Consider the following 21,155-nt stretch of genomic DNA (forward strand, 5'->3'; position numbering starts at 1 on the left):
ATGCCTGCACTGTATAGTAGAGATGCACTGAGAGCCTCCAGGGCTTTCACCATAGAGATAGGACGTGCCTAGATCGGCGTCCTGAGCGAGGGCTGTGCTCGCCTCATAGACTTCGGGTTCGTCTAGAGTGAAGTACTCCGTGCACACTTCCGAGATCCATCAGCTGAAAATGACTCCGTACGATCAATGATATTGCACACGAAATGAAGACGCGAGTTAGACTTTATTTTCTTAGAGACAACACAATTTATCTGCCCAAACACCGTAAAATTTGATGAAAGAGTTTAAATGAAAACTCGGAATGCCCTTGCCCGACGCGGAGATAACTTCCTCTCGCGATTTCGTACCTCTGCGAACAGCCTAAGGCCCAATGGTTGTCCTTTCGGTGCCGCCTCGGAAGTGCTGGGTCGCTCTGGTGCTTCCCCGTCTCTATGGTTGTGGGCGCGAATGGGCCGGCTGTTGGAGGCGGGGCGGCGCTGAGCGGATCCAGCCCAGCAGGCCGCGGAGTCTCCTTCCCTGCCTCGCGGCTGCCCCGATGTGAGCGGAGCGCAGGGGGAGGAGGCTGCGGAGATGAAGAAGGACGTGCGGATCCTGCTGGTGGGCGAACGTGAGTGCGGGAAGGTCAAGACCGAGGCGGGGGCCGGGCGCCACTCAGGCTGCACTGCTAGCCACGCTTTCCTGGGAGTAAGACCCAGTGACTGTGGTGGGACTTGCTTCTGAGTAGACCTGCATAGGCTTGGGCTCTGTGGCTGCCATCCTCTCCACACTTACCTGGGAGGAAGCCCCACTGACTCTCATGGGACTTACTTCTGAGTAGACAGGCATAGGGATCTGCAGTCCCAGCCACGCTTTCCTGGGAGTAAGCCCCATTGACTGTAGTGGGACTTATTTCTGAGTAGACAGGCATAGGGTGCTGCATCCTAACCACACTTTCCTGGGAGTAAGCACCCCTGACTATAATGGGACTTACTTCTGAGTAGACAGGCAGAGGCTTGGGCTCTGAGAAGGGGTCTTGTGGAGATGCACTAAGGGACAGAGGGTGCATGTGGGACTCTGGTCAAGTGCTGGGGAAGCTGCTTGGGGGTTACTGTGAGCAAGGGTGGGGAAGAGGGTACTGGGGGCAGTTGCTGAAGGGTGTGGGGCTGGAGAGGAAGGGAGAGGCAGGCAGGCTGGAGGAAAGTTTGTGGTTGGGTCAGGCTGAGGAGAGAAGAGGGGAACCAGCTGTAGGAGGCCCAGGAGTGCAGGGGACACTTGGGTGTGGGGAGGATGGCAGGAAAAGAAAGCATTGGGGAGTGAAGCGTGTGTGGAAAGCCAGGAAAAGTAGGCCTTGAGGAGGACTTCTCTCCCCCAGAGTTTATATCTTCTTTGGAGTGACATTTTGCAGTTGCCACCTTTTTGGCATTCCCACTGCTTGAAAGGTGGAGGCTGGCCTGGCCTGGCCTGTCATCTTTTCACATTCCAGTTCATCTCTTGCCACCCTATTCTGGGATCTATAATCCTGTGCACACTTATTTGGGAGCAAGCCCTGTTGAACAGCAGGATTTAGTTCTAAGTTGCTGCTGTTTTTGTTGTAGGAACCTTTATTGTTATTATGTGTATATCAAACATACATAACAATCAATTTTGCAGTATGAAACATGCTGCAGGCATAAGCCCATTATTTTCTCTCAAAGGCAGGGACGTTGAAACTTGCTTCACAGGGCTTTACAATCTGTTTGTAGGCTGCTACTCTCTCCATGGTCTCAGACCTCTCATCAGATAACATGGACTGAACTTTATCCAAATCAGGCCAGCCACTCATCCTTCCCAGTATCAGGTCTAAATATTTGCTTCTAAGATCTCTATAGAGAGGACAGTATAACAATGTATGCTTGACTGTTTCAATAAAGCCCCTCTGGCAAGAACATTGCCTCTCATCATAAGGGATCCCATTAAATCTGCCATATAGCAAGGCCAAGACGTTACCTAGGTTCTAAGTAAACATGCTCAGCATTGTGTTGTAAGCCATCTACCTTCAGCCAGTGTGTCAGGTTGATGCACAAGAGGTCAGGAAGCTGTAGTACCTTACAATATCCAGTCACCAAATTTCTTTTCCCTCCTAAATGTTTCCCTTTATGGAGATTATTGCTCTTGCCAGCATTTCTCTGGTAATGTAAACTTAACCCAACCTGTGATTTCTGCCTCACATTTATTAAAGTATCTATCTGACTGAACAGATTTTAAAAGCCAATATTTGTAAAGCCTAAATAGGTCACTTGTTGGCCACCCATGCACCCCTCTTTGGGGAAAAAAATGGGACAGAATTTACTTTAAAACAGGGTTCATAATCACATACAAAGTTTTTAATTTGCTATTTTAAAAATATATATGCTTGCTGAGAGCACTTATGAAACTCTAATTTGAACAAGGATGCAGCTACTCTTTCATTTTTTTTTTGGGGGGGGAGGATCTTAAAAGCATCACAGTTCAATCCTATGCATGTATACTTGTTTAAGTCCTGCTGTTTCAGTGGTACTTGCTCTCAGGTAAGTGTGTATAGAATTGAGGTCTAAAGGCCCAATCCTATTAAACTTTCCAGTGCTGATGCAAGATAAGCAAACAATATTCCCTTACCTCGAGGAGTCCTCCATAACTGCCCCTCCCTGCACAGAATGCAGCCTCCATGCCTTTGGCACAGCTACATCAGTGCTGAGAAATTGAATAGGATTTGGTGCTAAGTAACTTTAAAACCATGTCAAGAGTATAGTAAGCAGCATAGGCACAAGTTCAATTAATTACTTAATTCTTATACCTCAATTATAGGCTGATAGCTCATGATTGCATTCTGTGCATGTGTATTTCGCCTGCCTCTCCAAAGGTCTTGGCATGGAATCCAGGTTTCTTGTTCTCTAATCTAAATGCCGTGGTGTCTGACCTGCAGACTGAAGCATTACTTTGTGTATTCATAGTACAGAATGAGCAGCAGCCTACCCATTTTAAGGTTTGTTGCTTCATAAGGCAACTTCCCCGTTGTGCAAGGTTTCTGTCCTGTCATTGAATGTGACAAAAAGGTTGAAGACCACTTGTCGATAGCTTAGAAGGATGTGACTTGGTATCAGTGGCATGGAGTGAGTTTTATTTTAATATACTTGAATTAAAAATAATGTTACTACTGCATACTAGATAATGACAGTTGTGTTGTGCTAGATTAGAACAGTGCAGATAGTAGCCTCCCTTTCTCCTGACTCATTTTATTACTGGCCTGTGACCTTGGGGAAATCACTTTTATCCCAGACTTGGAGACTTACTTTGTAGGCCAGTTCTTAAACTGGTGGGTTGTGACCCACCAGCTTGTGTAAAGCTTCCCCCTTCTCTTGAAGGGGGGAAGGTAGCAACATGATCACGTTGCTAACAGGGGTGAAAGGGGGCTATTTTTACTTACTGAGGACAGCTGGCAGCTGCAGGAATTGCGGGGAGCCTTGAGCAACCCTCTGCAGCGCTCCCCGAAGCTTAGAATGTTGACGTAGAACGTTTAGAAAAACCAGTCACCAAGCAACCAGGAAGTGTTTAGCGACTGGTTTTTCTCAACATTCTATGTCAACCTAGCCCCTCCCCCAGCAAAGACTTAGTTAGGGAGTAAAACTCTCCCTAAGTTTGAGAACCATGGTTGTAGGCACATGCAATATGGAATTTTCCATTTCTGAGTTGCATTTGCACCTCTACTTGATGTTGGAAAGTTTTAAAAAACTTAGTGAAGGCTCTGTTAAAATTGCTTTTGGGATGTGTTTGGAAAAGGACTACAGTGTGAAAATATTTGTACCTTCAAACCCCTGCCATGTAAGCATCTCCTCGTGTACTTTACTTGATGGAGATTCCATACTATAGTGCTCTGCCCACTTAAGAGATTGTATGCTAAGCATAAGGCCATCTAGTTATAGACTTGTAGTCATAGACCTGTCTTGAGAGTATGCTTTAGCTGCTACGTAAGTTTCTTCGAGAAAGCACCGGTGCTGATACTAGTGTTTGGCCATTGATGCTGGTCTTTGGAGCCTCTGAAGGAAGCAACTCTGACGACTGTGCTATTAGTGTGAAATATAAATATAATATTTAACCTTCCATTTCTAACTGGTATTACACAGAAAGTCAAGCTAGCCTGTTGAAATTGGGTGCCTAATATTAGGTAGGACAGTTTTTTATTGAGGCAACTGTTTCAACTACTTGCAAAATTGTATGGCACATTTACTAAAGTAAGAGGAGAGTCATGTACACAAATGAGCTGTGTACCCCAATCTATGCTTTTGAATAAGTTACTTATTTACTACTTACAAATTTATGCCCCAGTGTCTCCCCCAAAGGGCATTCAAAGCGGCTTACAAATATAAAGTCACATAAAAACAATATAAACACTAAAATCTCCTAAAAAGCCAGTAAGACAACCTTAAGAACCTAAGAACAGCCCCACTGGATCAGGCCATAGGCCCATCTAGTCCAGCTTCCTGTATCTCACAGCGGCCCACTAAATGCCCCAGGGAGCACACCAGATAACAAGAGACCTCATCCTGGTGCCCTCCCTTGCATCTGGTATTCTGACATAGCCCATTTCTAAAATCAGGAGGTTGCGCATACACGTCATGGCTTGTACCCCATAATGGATTTTTCCTCCAGAAACTTGTCCAATCCCCTTTTAAAGGCGTCTAGGCTAGACGCCAGCACCACATCCTGTGGCAAGGAGTTCCACAGACCGACCACATGCTGAGTAAAGAAATATTTTCTTTTATCTGTCCTAACCCACCCAACACTCAATTTTAGTGGATGTCCCCTGGTTCTGGTATTATGTGAGAGTGTAAAGAGCATCTCCCTATCCACTCTGTCCATCCCCTGCATAATTTTGTATGTCTCAATCATGTCCCCCCTCAGGCGTCTCTTTTCTAGGCTGAAAAGGCCCAAACGCCGTAGCCTTTCCTCATAAGGAAGGTGCCCCAACCCCGTAATCATCTTAGTCGCTCTCTTTTGCACCTTTTCCATTTCCACTATGTCTTTTTTGAGATGTGACGACCAGAACTGGACACAATACTCCAGGTGTGGCCTTACCATAGATTTGTACAACGGCATTATAATACTAGCCGTTTTGTTCTCCATACCCTTCCTAATGATCCCAAGCATAGAATTGGCCTTCTTCACTGCCGCCGCACATTGGGTCGACACTTTCATCGACCTGTCCACCACCACCCCAAGATCTCTCTCCTGATCTGTCACAGACAGCTCAGAACCCGTCAGCCTATATCTAAAGTTTTGATTTTTTGCCCCATTATGCATGACTTTACACTTACTGACATTGAAGCGCATCTGCCATTTTGCTGCCCATTCTGCCAGTCTGGAGAGATCTTTCTGGAGCTCCTCACAATCACTTCTGGTCTTCACCACTTGGAAAAGTTTGGTGTCGTCTGCAAACTTAGCCACTTCACTGCTCAACCCTGTCTCCAGGTCATTTATGAAGAGGTTGAAAAGCACCGGTCCCAGGACAGATCCTTGGGGCACACCGCTTTTCACCTCTCTCCATTGTGAAAATTGCACATTGACACCCACTCTCTGCTTCCTGGCCTCCAACCAGTTCTCAATCCAGGAGAGGACCTGTCCTCTAATTCCCTGACTGTGGAGTTTTTTCAGTAGCCTTTGGTGAGGGACCGTGTCAGACGCCTTCTGAAAGTCCAGATAGATAATGTCCACAGGTTCTCCCAAATCCACATGCCTGTTGACCTTTTCAAAGAATTCTATAAAGTTCATGAGGCAAGACTTACCCTTACAGAAGCCATGCTGACTCTCCCTCAGCAAGGCCTGTTCGTCTATGTGTTTTGAGATCCTATCTTTGATGAGGCATTCCACCATCTTACCCGGTATAGATGTTAGGCTGACCGGCCTATAGTTTCCTGGGTCCCCCCTCATTCCCTTTTTAAAAATAGGCGTGACATTTGCTATCCTCCAATCTTCTGGCACCGTGGCCGTTTTGAGGGACAAGTTGCATATTTTAGTCAAGAGATCAGCAACTTCATTCTTTAATTCCTTAATAACTCTTGGGTGGATGCCATCAGGGCCCGGTGACTTATTGATCTTTAATTTATCAATGAGGTCTGAAACATCTTCTCTTTTAACCTCTATCTGACTTAACTCCTAGGTCAGGAGGGGCCGTTCGGGCAGCGGTATCTGCCCGAGGTCTTCTGCCGTGAAGACAGATGCAAAGAACTCATTTAATTTCTCTGCCATCTCTAAGTCTCCTTTTATCTCCCCTTTCCCTCCCTCACCATCCAGAGGGCCAACCGCTTCTCTGGCGGGTTTCCTGCTTCTAACATATTTGAAGAAGCTTTTATTATTCCCCTTAATGTTGCTGGCCATGCGTTCCTCATAGTCTCACTTGGCCTCCCCTATCACCTTCTTACATTTCTTTTGCCACAGTTTATGTTCCTTTTTATTCTCCTCATTAGGGCAAGACTTCCATTCACGGAAGGAAGCTTCCTTGCCTTTCACAGCCTCTCTAACTTGGCTGGTCAGCCATGCGGGCACCCTGCTGGATTTAGTGGAACCCTTCTTTCTTTGTGGTATACACCTCTGCTGGGCCTCTATTACTGTTGTTTTAAGCAGCCTCCATGCACTCTGGAGAGATTGGACTCTTTTTACCCTCCCTTTCAACCTCCTTCTAACCAGCCTCCTCATTTGAGGGAAGTCCGCCCATCGGAAGTCAAGGGTTTTTGTTAGAGATTTGCCTGGTATTCTTCCCCCAACGTACACGTCAAAACGGATCGCAGCATGATCACTGTTCCCCAATGGCTCAGTAACGTTTACATCTCTAACCAGGTCCTGCATACCACACAATATTAAATCCAGAGTCACCTGTCCTCTGGTGGGCTCCGTGACTGCTCTAAGCCACAGTCATTTAGCACATCAAGAGATCCGGTTTCCTTATCGTGACCAGAACACAAATTGACCCAGTGAATATGAGGATAATTGAAGTCCCCCATGATTACAACCCTGTCCCTCCTTGTCACCTCCCTGATCTGTTTCCTCATTTCAAGGTCCCCATCCGATTTCTGGTCTGGAGGACGATAGCACGCCCCCAGTATTACATCGCTGCACAAGCCTGGTAATTTAACCCACAGAGATTCTACGGTGGAGTCGGACCCACCTTCAATCTCTACTTTGCTGGATTCTATCCCTTCCTTAACATAAACGGCCACCCCACCTCCAACACGCCCCTGCCTGTCCCTCCTGTAGAGTTTATAGCCCGGGATTGCGGTATCCCACTGATTCTCCGCATTCCACCAGGTTTCCGTTATGCCCACTATGTCAATGTTTTCCCTTGTCACCAGACATTCCAGTTCTCCCACCTTTGCTCGTAGACTTCGGGCATTCGCATAAAAGCATTTGTACACGGAATGCCCTAGGATGGGCTGCTTATTCGCTCCTTTGTCCCCGCATCCTCTCATTGTGCCAAACCGTCTATCACATCCCATCACGCTACCTTTCCCAATTTTTTCTCCTACTCTGCCTTTGTCTTGTTGTTCTCTAACCTTCCCATCCTCATCCCATAGGTATGAGGAGTCCCGAACTGGATGCCCCTCGGCTCCTGTCGGCCTTCCCCCAGGCATCAGTTTAAAAGCTGCTCTGCCACCTTTTTAATGTTATGCGCCAGCAGTCTGGTTCCATTCTGGTTCAAGTGGAGCCCGTCCCTCTTGTACAGGCCCCGCTTGTCCCAAAACGTTCCCCAGTGCCTAACAAATCTAAACCCCTCCTCCCTACGCCACCGTCTCATCCACGCATTGAGACCCCTGATCTCCGCCTTCCTAGCTGGCCCTGCGCGTGGAACAGGTAGCACTTCAGAGAATGCTACCTTTGAGGTCCTGGCTTTCAGCTTCCTGCCTAAAAGCCTAAATTTGGCCTCCAGGACCTCCCAGCTACACTTGCCCACGTCGTTGGTGCCGACATGCACCACAGCCACTACCTCTCCCCCAGCACTGTCTACTAGCCTGTCTAGACGAGAAGTGATGTCCGCAACCTTCGCACCAGGCAGGCAAGTCACCATGCGGTCCTCACATCCATCGCAAACCCCCCTATCTATGTTTCTAATAATCGAATCCCCCACTACAAGAAGCCCCCGACCCGCCTCCCGCCGAGGAGTATCCTGAGTGCGTTCGGATACAGGCCCATCCCCTGGAGAAGGGGTCCCACCTAGGGGATTGTTTCCCTCCTCTCCAGGATGACGTCCTCCAGTCCCGAGACTTCCCACCCGGGCAGCTGAGGAGCTGCACGCCTGAGGTTGGGACGAAGCCTGTTCATCCCCGGAAGTCTCCCCACGGTCCTCCTCTGCCTGCCTGCGCTTCTCCAGGTCGGCCACCAAGGCTTCAAGGGAGCGGACGCGTTCCCTGAGACCCTGGAGCTCCTTGCACCGAGGACACACCCATGACTTAAAATACCTTAAACCTTAAAAATATCCCATTAAAAGCCAAGTGTTTATGAGTGGAGGGTCTGCACATATATAATACAAGGGATGATATTCATTTTTAAAGTACTAATTTTGCCCCAGTGAGACAAGTTTAAAGGAGCCCATGCGTCCAGATCCAATGATACTTTGTTTATAATTTAATTGCTATTCAGTACAATAATTTGTATTATATCACTAGGAATCAACATACAGTACTCAAGTACTTGATGACATTTGGGCACCATCAAAATTTTCAGGTACTATATATGCTACATGAATTATTTTCACCAAGTGGCATCAGTTCAGAATTTGTCCAAGTGATTGAATAACCAGATAATTGTCCAAAATATTTCTGAGAGGAACTCTGTTGAGGTGAGCCCTGTGCACAAATTGCCAGTCAGCAAAGAGTGGGAAGTCATCTTGGAGCATGAAGTGGTTGCTGGCATCCCACAGGATGGTGACCCCAGGCACTGCACCCTAGTGTGTTTTTTCCCTGAGGCTGTAGCTGTATTTGTTACAGATATTGGTTTTCAGAGCACCCTCCAGGGTCCTCCTAGCTCTTGATGTGGCCAAATCAAATTGTGGAGAGGGTTCTCCATAGAGCAGACTTATTCTAGATTATCCTTTTTCTTAGTCCCATGTTCACTGACAGCCAATCTGTTTATTCAAGTGGCAGCTGGAATCTCTTAGGGATCCATTGAGACATGGAGTGAGGCCCTTTTCACTAACTCCTGATGGATCTCTGAGATGCTAGTATAGAGAAACTGGTCAGTAAGTCTTCCAGATAATGGTTTTTTCCCAAAAACCAAAACAAGCATTATCTATTATTATACACCAATTATTTCCCCAAGGGGAAGTGCACCATTCCTGGAAATACTGCAATACCAGGTTGATGCATGGATCGGTCAGAGCAAGCTCTTGTTCCATCTCCACACTCCAAAAACATAGTTAATATAAAGTTCTCAAATAGAGAACATATCAGCTATTACACTGATAAGAACAGATACTATACATGATCTTAGCCGATAGGCCGAGAAGCGATAACTAAATGTGGCAGGAAAACCATCTCTTCTATATTTTGGTGTTATTCAGAGTATCAGAGGACACTACTACATTCCACAGTGTCTGTTGTTTAAACATTAGCATCTTGTTTTGTACTCCTTCCAGATAGATTCGAACAACACTATTCTTTTTCCCATTATGGTGATGGACCATCCTTCAAGCAGTTTCATCTCAAAAATTTGTGGAGCCTTCCAGTTTCGTAAATACAGAAATTTCTGGTGCTCTATATTTGCATATCATAGCCCCTCCCTTGATGTTCTACAGAATATAGTGGCAGTGCATGGCAGCAACAGCAGGGGGGGAGCTTTTCCACTAGTAATTTATCTTTCCTAGTCTTAAGGCTGCACTCCTTTACAAATTTACCAGGATGTAACTCTCATTCGACTCAATGAGAGATACTTCACAGTAGGCAGGCAAAAGTTTGCATGTTATTACAATGAACCAGCCCAATATACAGCTGTCTCCACATGCAATCCCAAACACACAGGGATTGTGTGTTTTATGAGGACTCTCAGAATATCTCCAAGTCAAAGGAGGATGTTTCTGGTTCCCAAACAAATGAGATGCTTTTCCCACTTGTGTTCTTCAAGTTTCCGTATACTCTTGGTTGTCTTTCATGTTTTCTGCCAGAAAATGCCACAAAATCCACATGCGTAAGAACTGTTCAGCAGTTCATTACATTATTTTGCATTACATTTACTCACAGGCAGCCCATCCCTTAGGTGAGATAATATCGGTTGCATCAGTAGCTAATTGCAAGAGGGCGAGAGGGCAATGGATTCAGGCTACCCTTCACCCTAAGACTGCTAATTCTCATAATGCATTCTAAATACAACACTTTATTCAGGACATGGGTTTCTTTTTTACAGATATATTGTTCCAAGATTTGAAAATAATGTTGCAGAAGTGTAATCACAGTACCTGCAGTACACACAGTCTCTTTTCCAACCAGTCATGGGTTCCAGTTTTACAGGTTTCTATGGCACATCATGTTGAACCATTTAAAGCCAGAAAAAGCACTCGGTGGATAGTACTTGCACTGTTCTAATCTAGCACAATGTTGCTGCAATAGATGGGTGTACATTTTGTTGTACTTGTCATAGACACCTTTTGGACAACATTCATGACACGTGTATACTCCTGTCTCTTTCCACTCTCTCTTGTGGTACATATCAAGAAAAGGTACACATGCTTTGATATGTTTGTCAAATTTGCCTTGCTGTAATTCACACATATACTGCTTATATTGTACACAGAAGCAGTTGTTTGATGCATTAAATTAGTTCTTTAACTAGACCAAGTGCTCGAAGTGTTCTCCTTTGGTGTCTGTACACCACTGAAAGGGATCTGCACATATCCACCAACATGTGTGCTGGTTGGTTCTACGCATCGCTTCAGTTGCTTCTCTTAGAATTGATGTTCAGGTGTGGCAGGTTTTGTACCATGCAATTAATATACAACTATAAATTTTTGAAACACTCTGCATGTGTGTTGAATTTTTGTTTGTTTTGTTTCCAATGGAAATGATCTAAAGCCATGTAAAAGAGCAAAAAAGCTGAAATTCTGAGTATCCTTTGGTGGATGTTGCAAGCTGCATCTATGCACATGGAGCTGTTTACGTAAAGGTGTTGCTTACATTTAAATATGGACTCAAAATAAAATGTAAACATATATAACAAACAATAATCTGGCAGTCATCCTCAGTTACCAGAAGCAGAGATGCTGAGCTTGATCAACTGAAGAGAGTTTGCAGTGTTTTAAGATCTCACCACTCAAAACTGATCAGCATTATTGTTAAACAGTATGCCTTACTAGAAATACTGCACTATTTCTTTGGCGAGTGCTGCTGCCTTTTCCATGAAGGTTTAAATGTGCCTTGCTAAAACACCTGCCTATCATTCTTCTCAAGAGTAACATTGGAATACTGCACCCTCCCCTTATCTTCGAGTCCCATATCCACAGTTCTCAAACTCCCCATTGTGCTCATGACTCACCTTTCTTAGTTTGCAAACGCTTTGCAAAAGGACACTTTTTTGAAAAACAAGCAGATAGTGAGAGCCTAGATCCATAGCTGCTATAACAGTGTTTCTCAAACTGTGGGTTGGGACCCAATTTCAACTGAGTTTCCATTCATTTCAGTTTATATTTTTTAATATATTAGACTTGATGCTACCATGGTATGTGACTGCATTGGGGATATGTTATAGATCTGTACTTTTAACAGGCTATTATGTATATGCTGTAAACAATGGTGGTCAATGGGACTTACTCCAGGAGAAGTGTGGGTAGGATTGCAGCCTAGGATTGTTAAAAATTTTCCTGCTTGATGATGTCACTTACGGTCATGACATCACTTTCAGTGGGTTCTGACAGATTCTCATTCCATAAAGTGGGTCCTATAGCTAAAAGTTGGAGATCCACTGTGCTAGAGCAAGCAACAGTGAGAGCACTAACAGGAAGTGGACAACAGAGGAAGCAGACTCTGTGTTATGTCCATCCTCTTCATTCCATAGGTCACAAAGAGGAGGTCTGCAATAGCATTTTGGAGGAATCACATTTAGACCAGTTGGCCATCCATGAGGCCAACTGAAGCAGCTACTCCAGGTTGCAGATTGGTAGGAGTGTACCACTCCTTTGAGATAGTCCACCATTCTCCTCTCTTTCATTCTCCTGTTCCATTCCCTCCTTTCTTGTTGAATCCAGGGAGAGAGGGGAGGAGTGGTGGCTGCTGCTATTCTGTCAGAGAAGGGGGGGCAACATTTGGCACAACAAGGAGCTGCATAAGGGGGATAGCTTTTGTCATGTTGTCTTGAGCACTGGGAGGCCTTGGGCCATCTCTGATCAGCATATCTGATTCCTGCATAACCCTTTGTCCAACCTTACTATGTTCATCCAAAATTGGCTTTGCAATTGGAGATGATTGTGGTGTCATTGTATGAGGAAGCCCTAAAAGCGTTTTTGTATATATAACCCAGTTGTCTGCAACCTGAGTTAAAGGGCCACATCTCTAGTCACTTGACCCTGTCCTCAAATACGTCCAGTTCCCATGCTTTGTTTTCATTGCACTGGCTCTGTCTTTTCATGATGTGTTTTTTTTTTGAATGAATGAATTGAGGGGGGAACATGCTGTCATGACACTTAATAAATACAGTATTTATTTGCTGAGAAACTCCAGAATGCTATTTTTAAGCAAACGTTGCAGCTGGCTTAACTGCCATACATCAGCGCAGAGAAAGCAGGTTAAATGCCACCCTCTGCCACGTTGCTGCATGAAAGAAAACTAATTGGCACACGATAAGCTGTTGTCTCAGAGTGAGAATAGAACTGAACGAACATTTGATCAGTTCAGATTTAATAAATATTGCAACATTTATATTTCAGGAAAAAGTAGACCACAACAGTAAAAGAGTGCCAGTGTTAAAAATTGTAGCTTATTTCTTCAAGAGTGGTCTCAGTGTTCTCCTCTTTCTTAATCTTCAATCCATTCCCCCCCCTCCCAAAAAGTTAGTGATGCTTTCTGAAGCAAATTGAATGTATTATGCAACTGAAGTGATGCCTTCCAAACCTATTCAAAAGTGTAAAGGAACCCATTGTATACCAGAACAGTCCCATCTTTGGGCTCTCTGTTGAATGAGCATGTGTGGTGTATTGGGACCAGTTCTATTTTTTAGCAATCGTGTAGAGTTTCCAGAGGCACATATTTGTAAACATTGGAGTAAGTTGATGCTTTGTGTTACTCTTCCAAAGCAATGATAGTTTGCTAGGGCCAGCCAGAGTCTGTTCTCATAACTTTTTCCAGTAACAATCCTGTACTGCTTGATAGGAACGCTGCTTGACCAAACTAGTTGCCTCGACAAACCTGGGGATTTTCTCAGTTCTGGTTTTTCATGGATGTCTAGGAAGAAATGAGAAGAAATCTGGGAACTTCTGATGAATTGGGTGAAAAATGGCTTGGAGGCATAGTTGCTGAAGGAGGGGGAGTACATTAGTCAGTGCACTGAGCAGCAAGAATTCAGTGAAGGAGATGGGGACATGGAGAGAAAGAGGGAAGGTAAGAGAGCATCCTCACTTAAGCCAGAGACAGGGAATGATGTGTGTACAGGGGTGGAAGCAGATGCTGATGCCTGGAAAGCAGTGTAGAACAAACCTTTGGGACAGAGCTCTGTGCTGTCGCTAGGGAAGATTGTCAAGAGAAATAGTCTGTGAACTAGGAAGGTCACATGCATAAGAATGTATGTTCTGGTGATGGTGAGAGGAAGTTCACACCTTTGTATTGAAAATATGTACTGTATGCTTTTTGTGCTTTTGCAAGCCAGCCAGAGGGCCACCACTTGGGGTGTGGAGTGAGAAATATGTGCTTTTCTATATACCTCCTTATGTTGTTGTCACAGGCCTAAAGTTGCTGGTAGAATCTTTGGTTATACTTGAAAGATAGCATCAGCTAGAGCAGTGTTCTTCAACCTTGGGGTCACGAAGCCTCAGTTATGGGGTCCTGGCAACTTATAGGAATGAAAAAGGTCGAATAACACTGGACAAGAGCACCATCAGATAAAGGGGAAGACAGCTGGTGTACCCCCTTCAAGTACCAGGAGATTGTGTCCCAGTCCTGCTCAGGTTCTTAGCAATTGTGCTACAATAGTTTTCACTAGTACCAGGCTTCATTGTAACTCTTTCTGCTCTCTCTAATAAGAATATTTGGTTAAGTGAGCGGTGCTGGGAAGGTGCTATGGGAGTGAGGAATGGGTGGTAACGATGGCAGGGAGTGTTCAGATAGGGTCAGGGGGAGGGGATGGGTGGGGTCAAAGGTAGGTTTCCAGTCTCATACTTTTGTTGGGGTTTTGGCACGAAAATGGTTGGAAGTAGCTGAGCTAGAGCAGTGCTGTTTCCACGTTCCTGGTAGCCTGGGGCAAAGCCCTGCACTGGGCTCCTTATGGCACCGCCTCTTGCTGGTGGCAAACAGAGGGTTCTGGAGGCAGCCTGCTGAGTGCTAGGCTGGTGCCTGACCTAACCTGGCTGATCACTAGTATTGCTCCTGAGCTAGAGCTCAAGTGCAAAAATTGTATAGAAGGGAAAAGAGGCAAGTGATGGAACCTGGTTTTACACTAACCTGCAGAGTTTATGCCAAAAATCAGACTTGTGAATCAACAGAAAGTTTATAATCCTCTACTAATTAGTATGTGTTCCCTTTTACAGCCAGAGTTGGGAAGACATCACTTATTATGTCGCTTGTCAGTGAAGAATTTCCTGAAGAGGTAGGATTTCATGCTGTCTGAAATTTTTTGATTAGAAAAAAAATGTTTGTTTTAAAAAGCCCTGCAAAAATAAAGAGGGTTAGGATACCTGCAAAAGAATAAAAAAGCAACAGACAGTTAACTGGAAATACATCACGAGAGAATAATTTTTAGAATATTACATTTTTCTGCTTTCTTTCCATTAGAAACTCTGAAAACGTAACCTTTTTTCTAGTATATATACAAATGTGACTGACTGTTGGAAGTGGGTTAATAGTTGTGTGAAGAATGTGAGACATAACAAGGTTTTTATATAACTGGCAGTTTTTTTCCTGCATGATGGAAACTTTAATGAGTCATGTTACAATGCCGTACTTAGATGTTGAATAAATATAGGAACATAAAATATTGCATATATTTCACTCCTACATCATAAACTTTGTTAACATTTTTAACTGTTTTCAAGACATTTTGCTTTTTATAAACCAAGGTTCCTCCACGAGCAGAAGAAATCACTATCCCAGCTGATGTGACCCCTGAGAGAGTGCCAACCCATATAGTGGACTATTCAGGTAATGCAATGTTTCTCAACATTTGTCCTCTGCAAGTACCACTGGAAGTAACTTCCAAGTTGGGAGACCAGATGTGACGCTACAAACATCGGTGAGAGGGTCAGGGCAGGCAGGATGGCTTTTTTGAGCATGCAAAGAGCACCCTCTGAAGGTCTGCTGAGCCTTCTACCACTGTTTGTCATGTCACATTGATGGTCTCACTGCCAAGTGGTGGGTGTCCGGGATTCTTGCAAGTACCACCAGACATTGCCTCAAGTACCACCAGTGGTACCTATATCACTGGTTGAGAAACACTGAGGTAATGCATCAAATAACCGATTTAAAGGGGGAAGGGAACCTGATTTCTGTTCCTGATGGGGTTGCTGTTCACCTGATCAGCTTTTAAAAGGAATGTGGGCAGAGTGTTTACATGGGAAAACAGAAAATAAAGCTAAGAGACTGAGAGCCCAATCCTATGCATGTCTACTTAGAAGTAAGTCTCATTAGAGTCAGTGGGGCTTACTCCCAGGAAAATATGGATAGGATTGGGCTATAAGGGCCCAATCCTGGAGTGCTGGAGTGAGCTTTCCAGCACCGGTGCAGCCACAATGGAACCCCAAGGTAAGGTAACAAATGTTCCCTTACCTTGAGGAGGCCTCTGTGACTGTGTCCCCACCACTGGATGCAGCTCATGCCCTGTTGGTACAGCTGCACCGGCACTGGAGAATTGGATAGGATTGGGCCCTGAGAAAGCTCCTTTCTCTCTCTTACCTGAAGAACCTAACACTCTAGTCTCTGTGGTTCATACATTTCTTACACTGAAAAACTGATATCTCAATTTAGATCCTTCCTTTGACCCTACAGACACCATCCATTACCCAGTCATACCTCGCATAACCCGGTACAAAGAGAAAAAAATGCTGGCAGAAAGCCTGCACTAGATAAGTGGAGCATGTCCTTCAGACACTCCTGCATATATCCAGTCCTTCTTGGCAGCTACATGTAGGTCATATGGCAGTTCAGATACCAGCTTTTAGGGAGAGAATTGAGCAGACTCATGGCGGATGTTATAACCTCTGCCAAGTACAGAAAGCCAGTCTGGTATTCCACCATCTGCTTACAGCTAGAAGATATCTGGGATTTAAGATGAATGAGAAAATCTAGCATAAAGCTGGCTAGGTGCAGAAGTGCATTACCCGCAGCTGAAAGTGGGGAGTGAACTTTATGTATTTTTAATAGGTGGAATTGCAAAATTTACTGCTGCTGTTAACTTGTGCTTATTGTGGGAGATTTTACCATTATGTTTGTTGCTTTTTGGTAAAATTATTGTCTTGTTATGGGAGTGTTTTAAGTGAGTTAGGGCACAATCCTAACCGACTTTCAAGCACTGACATATCTCTGCCAGTGTGGTGTGCCCTGCATCCTGCAGTGGTGAGGCAGTCAAGGAGGCCTCCTCAAGGTAAGGGCATGTTTGTTACCTTGGGGCTGCATTGTGGCTAAGTCAGTGCTGGAAAGTTGGTTCGGATTGCACCCTAAGTTATAGGAAAATCTTAGACATTTTGAAGCACATCAATAATTGTATAACACCATGTTGCTTGCCTTTTGGCACAGCAAAATGAGGCGATTTAACTTGACTGGTATTCTGTTTTTAAGACTCTTTGTAATCTGGAATGAACTTATTATGTATGTTTGGAGATGTAATTCTGCGTTTGAAATTTGCATTCCATCTTGATCACTGCAACTGCTTTCAAAGTGGAGGGGGGGAATGCACCGCAATAACTCAGTTGGGGTGCACATTCAGGACACTATTTTATGTATCAAGGATGAATACCAGCTTGATATTTCTGCACATTTTCAAGGTATGCATAATATAGTGGCTCCTTTGAAGACTGAAATGTTGGAATGAAACTTGGGATGCACATTCAGAATGCAGTTAGATCTCATGTTCAAACCCAAGCTTCATCTGTGCCTCCATTTCCAGGAGAACTAGAAGTAAGGGGGTCCTCTCAAATGCTGTGCTTTCCTATTTCAAAGTTGCAGTTCCTGTGCAGACAATCGCTGGATCTCTCGTCACCACCCATGGGATGCTCAAGACCGCGGTCACTTTTACAGCTTAGCTTGGATTATATAGAAATGGACACCCAGGTGCTATGATCTGTGTGATTTTGGCAGGCCTTTATTGAGATGGCTCTGCAAATACCAGTATTAAGGCTTCTATCGCATAACAGTGCATTGTACTGAAAGTCATGTAATTGAAATCAGTGAGACAAGTTAGTTGTGACTAGCATACATGTCATTACTTTCCATGGGACTTAGACATGACAGACTTTCTTTGGGATTAGGATGCAACCCAATCTGAAACATAACCTTTGTGCAGTTATCTCAGATTTGTAAAGCTCTCCGTGTCTTTTGTATAGCACTACTTTACCAAAAATCACTTTCTTGAACCTCTAGTAACTCTAGGAAAGGCAGCAGCTTTCCCTTTGTTGGTAGCAAAATAGTTCTTGAGAATTGTATTCAGGTAAATAACAGAAGCTAAGAATTTTTGCAACAAGGACTCCAAAGTTCTTTTGTTCTGTCGTGACATTGTTAGGGCGCTGAAGGTTAAAAAACATGTAGCCAAGAATTTTCAAGACATTTTTTCAGGACATTTCCCTTTTTATAAACCCAGTTTCCTCCATGAGCAGAAGAAATCATTATCCCAGCTGATGTTATGTGACCTAAGTATCACAGTTGAATGCTTGCCAACAGAGTGGACAAAAGTCTGTTTTAGGAATGCAATAAAGCTCTGTAGTAAAATGAACACATTTCTAGTTGTAAAAATTAAGAATTACCAAGAATTCACTCAAGGCTTGTTTTGAAAAACTGCAAATGGCTTCCTATGCTGAATATTGTGGGCAGTTTCTGAAAAATCCTTGTATAATGTGATTTCTGCTATAAATATATACAGTATTGTAAAAACAGTAGAATTGATTTTGTAGTTGTAGGAGGGTGGCATAGAGAATTTAAGAGACCTGAGCCGTAGCCTCACTTTTTTGTGCTATGGCACTTCAGGGCTGGAAGTTCCTGCTGCTAATAGAGGGTTATACTGATGTAAGGGATGCTTCTGCAAGGGGGTTCCTTCCAGCCATGGATTGCTGTAGGAGAAAATGTTGGAATACGATCTTTGGTTTGCAGTTAGAAGAGAGAGATTTGTAATGTTCTAGGCTAGGGGATGTGTATGTTTTAGTGATTCTGTCCTGTGGGCACTGATATCACTTCACTGGTTTATCCTATTACTATGTATGTAGTACAAAATGTCTTGTCAATAAAGATTAATGAATTTGCACTTGACAGAAATCACTTTTTAAGCTGCAAGGTTAATTAAAAATCGACAGATCCATCTTTTCTACCTCATAAATGTAATTTGTAAAATTGCCTGCACAATGCACATGAACAATGATTTTTAACTCTTCTTGTTTCATGAAGAATCTGAGCAAAGTGATGATCAGCTCCATCATGAAATATCCCAAGTGAGTACAATGTGCTTTCTTGTTTTAGCTGCATTCTAAAGCCCGGTGTCTGGGTGATAGTCTGTCCAGTGAAGGAAAGCTAGGCTTCTTTAGGTGTATTGGTAATGACTGTGAAGATTTCCCCTGGAGTAATTCGAAGTGCGCAGTTGTGAGTTTTCTGGAAAAATTTTGAATCAAAATTTTTTCTTAAATTTTCCCATGCCCTGAATTGACTGGGATCTGATTTAATATGTTTTTATATTTAGTAGACAAAATTAAAACATATGCCTTGTTAATTTTACATGCTGTATAAGTATCTCTCAGAAGGTTTGTCAATAGCCCAAAGTATTTTAACTGTAATAATTCATTAAGAAAATTCATTAAAGGACATGGGCAGGCCACTTGTATACACGTCCGAGAAATAAGTCCCATTGAGTTCAGTAGAACCTGTTCCTAGGCATGTATAAGACTGAAGCCAAAATGTGGTTTGAATGTTACATTCACATGAATTTAAAGCTTTACTCAAAAATTACTTTTGTTGGAACTCTAAAATTTAGTGATTCAATAGCATACATTTCCTTGCATGGTTTAAATTAAATATATGAAAGCACTGGAAAACATTCTATTTTTAGCATGCCCAAAGAGCTGCACATCAGTTATATAGGGCAAGTTCTCGATATAAATCCTTTTTCATGTTCTGCCCACACAGTCAATCAATGCATGGAAAGAGAATAGGGTCATGCCAGCTGGTTCTGCCTCTGAATTGCACATATTCAGCAAAAGGTAAGAACAGGTTCTGTGGGCTTGGAGCCAGATCTGATCTTTCACTATGTACATACGGAGCTCAGGAGCAGAGCCAGCAGACATACAGAGGTCATGGTGGGACAAGTCACTCATGAACATACTCTTCTTCCCTTTGTTTTGAATTTGCGAATGGAGCTTGGGAAAAGGACTGTTCAGGTCCAGCCTTGTTATACACGGATTTTTTGTACACGGGTTTGACTCAACATGAATGGCCCCTGCAAATGAGAAGGACTGTGCTGATCCCTGGAGAAGGGGAAAAATGTATCCCTTTAAAATCACAGTTTTAAAAAACAGCTTTTCTTACTGTTGTAGAGAAAGACAGTCATGCAAGCCATTACAGGTATAACCTAGTCATTCATAAATTTTTCTCTCTCAATGCAATGAGAAGTGCCCTTTAAATTAAAGGAAAACAGTTTAACAATGAGAGGGAAGAGGGCAGCTGACAATCCATCAATCATTCTCTCTTCAGGCAGCTTCATTCCAAGACCCCTCCCTTCCTCCTGACCATGTGAAGAAAGATACTTTGCATTGGTGGAGGGGTCGAAGTGAAGCCTACCTAAGCTCCTTGAGAGAGACTGATTGAAGGATTGTGTACTTAATGACTCTTTCTTACATCACAAAGGTCAGCGAGGCTGTTTTTAAATCACCGGAGCAAAGGAACTTTGTTTTTAAAATTGATTTGCTGTAGTGCGTTTTTTGCCATTCACTGAGTCCTGGGAAAGGAACCCTCTTTCAAATAATGAGATTCAACCTGTAGTTGTCTGAAAAACAATTACAACTTTGAAACTTCCAATTTGGTATTATGTTTTTTCATGATGTTGCTAATTTTACAAAACAATACATTTATTTTTTTAGGATTATAAAGCCTTATTTCCACAAATAGTAGTATAGGTGTCTGCACACTATGCCACCATCTTAAATGTCATGATTGGGACTTGCTATGTAGGTCAAATAAGAATTCACAATCAAGTTCCTAAACCCCATATTTAAAAAGTCTTCAAATTCTGTAGATCAGAACAATGCAAATACCGTCCTTTACAAAATATGTCTTTTTTTAAGCAAGTGCATATATTGGCTTGGATTCAGCAAACTGTTAGAAAACTGAAGCAGAACTTTCCTACCTCCTTTCTCCTGTGACCACTCCTATTCCCCCGCCCCATGTTCCTGATTGGAGAATCATCTGAAACCATGTGGGATGTCTTATTGAGGAGTGGAAGCAGGGAAAGTGAATTGGCATTAGTTGGAGATTATTTCTTCCCTCCCCACCCACTATGGTGGAATTATGGAAGGTAGAAGTACCTTCCCACTTGCAATTACTCAGCTGTATCCAAGTCAGTCCTTTCCGTTTGGCAAAAACCAGTAGGAGTATGATTGGTCTAAAAAAAAAAGAGGTGTTTTTTTCCTAGCTTCAGAATCTTTAGGACACATCTTTGTGCTTTATATGAAGAACATCTTCATTGAGGGTTTTTAGACTCTGAATCAAATGCTGTCTGAAGCATAGGTTTTCAGAGTCATGAACAAAAAAGTTATTTATATGTTCCCTGATGTAGTGTAGGTTGCTCTG

The 21,155-nt window shown here is 43.5% G+C and overlaps 1 protein-coding gene and 1 non-coding gene across 5 annotated transcripts in view; one reads left to right on the forward strand and one right to left on the reverse strand.

Moving 5' to 3' along the window:
- Positions 1-452: 452 nt before the first annotated feature.
- Positions 453-21,155, forward strand: part of RHOT1 (ras homolog family member T1) — a 58,477-nt gene continuing 37,774 nt past the window's right edge. For all 4 annotated transcript variants that reach the window (XM_066613317.1, XM_066613319.1, XM_066613318.1 and 1 more), the window contains exons 1-4: positions 453-607; positions 14,708-14,766; positions 15,236-15,317; positions 18,765-18,808. In XM_066613317.1, coding sequence (XP_066469414.1) covers positions 571-607; positions 14,708-14,766; positions 15,236-15,317; positions 18,765-18,808 — 222 coding nt within the window. In that variant the 5' untranslated portion in view covers positions 453-570. The remainder of the gene's footprint in view (positions 608-14,707; positions 14,767-15,235; positions 15,318-18,764; positions 18,809-21,155) is intronic.
- On the reverse strand, positions 9,304-9,494 carry LOC136643380 (U2 spliceosomal RNA). The gene has a single exon (XR_010793991.1). It is a non-coding gene; the product is annotated as a U2 spliceosomal RNA (small nuclear RNA).

Source organism: Tiliqua scincoides, chromosome 2 (assembly GCF_035046505.1).
Source record: "Tiliqua scincoides isolate rTilSci1 chromosome 2, rTilSci1.hap2, whole genome shotgun sequence".
Taxonomy (NCBI): Eukaryota; Metazoa; Chordata; class Lepidosauria; order Squamata; family Scincidae; genus Tiliqua; species Tiliqua scincoides.